Consider the following 3078-nt stretch of genomic DNA (forward strand, 5'->3'; position numbering starts at 1 on the left):
AAACTTAACCAGCTTACATTTGCATTGGCACCAGCCCCACACTTCCCCCACCCCATCCCAAGTGTGCACTCCTCTCAACTTCAGAGTTCTAGACACTTGCTTGTGTGGGTATGCTAGAAGATGTTGAATCTGGGGACAACACTCTGCTGGTCCAATAAAGCCATGCAGCCTAGGCAACAAGGGGCAGCAATAGCTCCCTTGGCTCCCTGATAGGTCAAAGTCCCAGCAGAGTCTCAATAACAGTTTCTGGCTTTCTAGCAGCAGCTCCTGTATGGGAAAGAGCTCCACCGAAGAAATCTCAACCCTCCCCCATCCCCCGACCAGGATCTAAGCTCCCCACTAAGATGGAGCCCACTGCATGCTCTCCCTGCATCCCCTGGAAGCAGAAGTTTCTCTCTCTTCCCCAAAGCATCGTGGGACTTGTAGTCCCCAAGGCTGGATTGCAGTACTCAGGATCTTTCCAACTGGAACAATCCCAGGTCACTTCAGAGTCCTCACTAGTAGAGGGTACCTACAGCTAGGACACCCACCTGGGGTATAGGACAGCCTCTGTTCAAGTCCCCTTCCCCTTGACCAGGGTAAATAATTTGAGCAGTCATTTCCTACCTCTCAGTCCTTTTTTGATAAATATTTGCATATTCATTGGGCCAGAGAGTGTATGAGAAACTCTCCCTAGAGTGGTGCTTGGGCTTCTCCCATGGAAGATGGCAGCTCCCAGATCCAGTTGTCTTCCTCTGATGACTGTTTAATTATTTATGTAAATTGGAACTCCATTCAACAGGAGAGGCTGAGGGAACCCCACAACAGAATATCCCAGAGCTCAGTGGTTAAGGCACTCATCTGTGAGGTGGAAACCCCCTCTACAAATACCTTCTCTTCACACACATGGGGAACTGAACTGGGAGGGGGGTATCTTCCACCTCCGAGTTTAGTACCCTAGCCTCTAAGCTAAAAGTTATGGGGTAGCTGCTACTGCATCCAACTCCTCCTCCTTGTTTCTTGCAAGAAACCACTCCCCAAACCTACCTCCAGGAGACAGTTCTTAGCTGTAGATCCCAAGCAGAGATAGGCATTTCAATTCAGCCTGGACCTAGGTACAGGGCTCCTGTTGAGGGGCGGGGCTTAGCATACATGCCTCAACTCAGCATCTTCTAGTTTAGTAGCTAGTTTAGTCATCTCCCTACCCAGCATCCTGGCTTTTGTGGATCCCATTCATTTGTGCCTATCTCCCTCCACTCATTGTGTAGGGAACTTGAACCCCCTAACCCATGCTTTGTGAATTCCAATTATTTTCTATGGACCTAAAAGTTAGGTTTTGTGAGAAAGAGACAAATACTTCACACCTTAATGAACAGTGAGTTCGTGGTGAAAAAAAGATGCTGGGGTTAATGGTTTTCCATGTTCCAGGATGAAAGAACAACAAATATGCTATAACCAGCAATGAGGATTTCCTCTTAGACTTCAGATATCCCATGTATGATCCTATTATAAATGGCATTCTGGTCTAGAACTGAAATGTTTCTGAATTAGAATGGATTAAAAATTTGGAGAGAATGATTATTAACATGGTTTTTGAGATATCTGAAATTCCTTTGAAAGCATTTTTTTGAAATTAATTACAAAGTTCTAAAAAATTTACTTACCTTTACTGAGTGTGAAAAAATAATAGCAAAACATTTTCAAGCTATTTTACCCAATGCATGTTTTTGTCTTTAACATTTGGGAAGAGAAATATTTGGGAAACTTAGAAAATTTCAATCAACTCTAATTGAAATATGGGAGATTTTTATATAAAAGGCAGAAATACTTGGATTAGGACTCGTCAAACTATGGGAAGAGGAAGCAGTGTACTTTCATATTCTTTTCTTTTCTATTCTTTACTTGAATATTCACATATTTTTAGGCCAGAAGGGAATAGTATAAAATCCTCATTTATTTTGTTGAAATTCAAAATTGTAGTGAAAAAATTGCATTGAAATACAAATTTCAGAAAAAGTTGACCAGCACTACATTTGATTAGATAATTTTCTTTGTAATGCTGAGCTATCTCTTCATCTCTTTAGCAATATAGATTCTCTTGAGAGCTGGGATATTCCCCAGGGAATAATCTAGGTGGAGAAAAAATATCTATTTTTGTGGATGAAATACCTTCATCCCTGTTTTCCTCAAGGCATCTTTCACCTCCTTGTTCCTGAGGCTGTAGATAATGGGGTTCAAGATCGGAGTCACCACTGAGTAGAACAGAGAGAGTAACTTGTTCACATCTGGAGAGAAGCTGGACTTGGGGTGCACATACATGATAAGGGCCGTCCCGTAGAACAACGTCACCACAATGAGGTGCGAGGAGCAGGTGGAGAATGCTCTGCGCCTGCCTTTGGCGGACCTAATTTTAAGGATGGTGGAGATGATACAGATGTAGGACACCAGGATCAGCATGAAAGGCAGCATGAGGACAAAGGCAGCACCCACAGAGATCTGGATCTCAATCCAGTAGGTGTCCCCACACACCAGCTTCAGCACCGGCTGGATCTCACAGAAGAAGTGGTTGATCACATTGGACCCACAGAAAGGAAGAGTGAAGACGAAGGTTGTGTGCCCCACAGCCACCAGGGTGCCACAGATACATGAGCCACCTGTCAGCTGGATGCAAACCCTCTTATTCATGATGGTCATGTATTGCAGTGGTTTGCATATAGCACTGTAGCGGTCATACGCCATAGATGCAAGGAGGCAGCATTCAGTAACACCGAAGAATAGAAAGAAATACAGCTGTACTGCACAACCAGCAAAGGAGATGGCTTTATTCTCTGAGAGGAGGTTGGACAGGACCTTGGGCAGGGTGACTGAGGTGTAGCAGATCTCCAGGAAGGACAAGTTCCTGAGGAAGAAATACATGGGGGTGTGAAGGGACGGATCAACATTGATGATGATAATGATGAGGATGTTGCCCAGCACTGTGATGATGTAAATGCACAGAAATAACACGAAATAAATGGAACTCATGTCTGGGTGATTAGAGAATCCCAGTATGACAAACTCAGTCACAGAGCTGTTTTTTCTCATTTTCTTCCTCACCAT

General features: G+C 43.9%; 1 protein-coding gene across 1 annotated transcript; it reads right to left on the bottom strand.

Annotated features, from left to right (window-relative positions):
* Positions 1-2127: 2127 nt before the first annotated feature.
* On the bottom strand, positions 2128-3078 carry LOC135887105 (olfactory receptor 10C1-like). Its single transcript, XM_065414890.1, has one exon. The coding sequence runs from the start codon at positions 3076-3078 to the stop codon at positions 2128-2130; it is 951 nt and encodes a 316-aa protein (XP_065270962.1).

This window comes from Emys orbicularis, chromosome 12 (assembly GCF_028017835.1).
Source record: "Emys orbicularis isolate rEmyOrb1 chromosome 12, rEmyOrb1.hap1, whole genome shotgun sequence".
NCBI lineage: Eukaryota > Metazoa > Chordata > Testudines > Emydidae > Emys > Emys orbicularis.

Excerpts from the sequence above, each read along its gene's own strand:
- LOC135887105 (XM_065414890.1), bottom strand. The coding sequence starts at position 3,078 with ATGGTGAGGAAGAAAATGAGAAAAAACAGCTCTGTGACTGAGTTTGTC.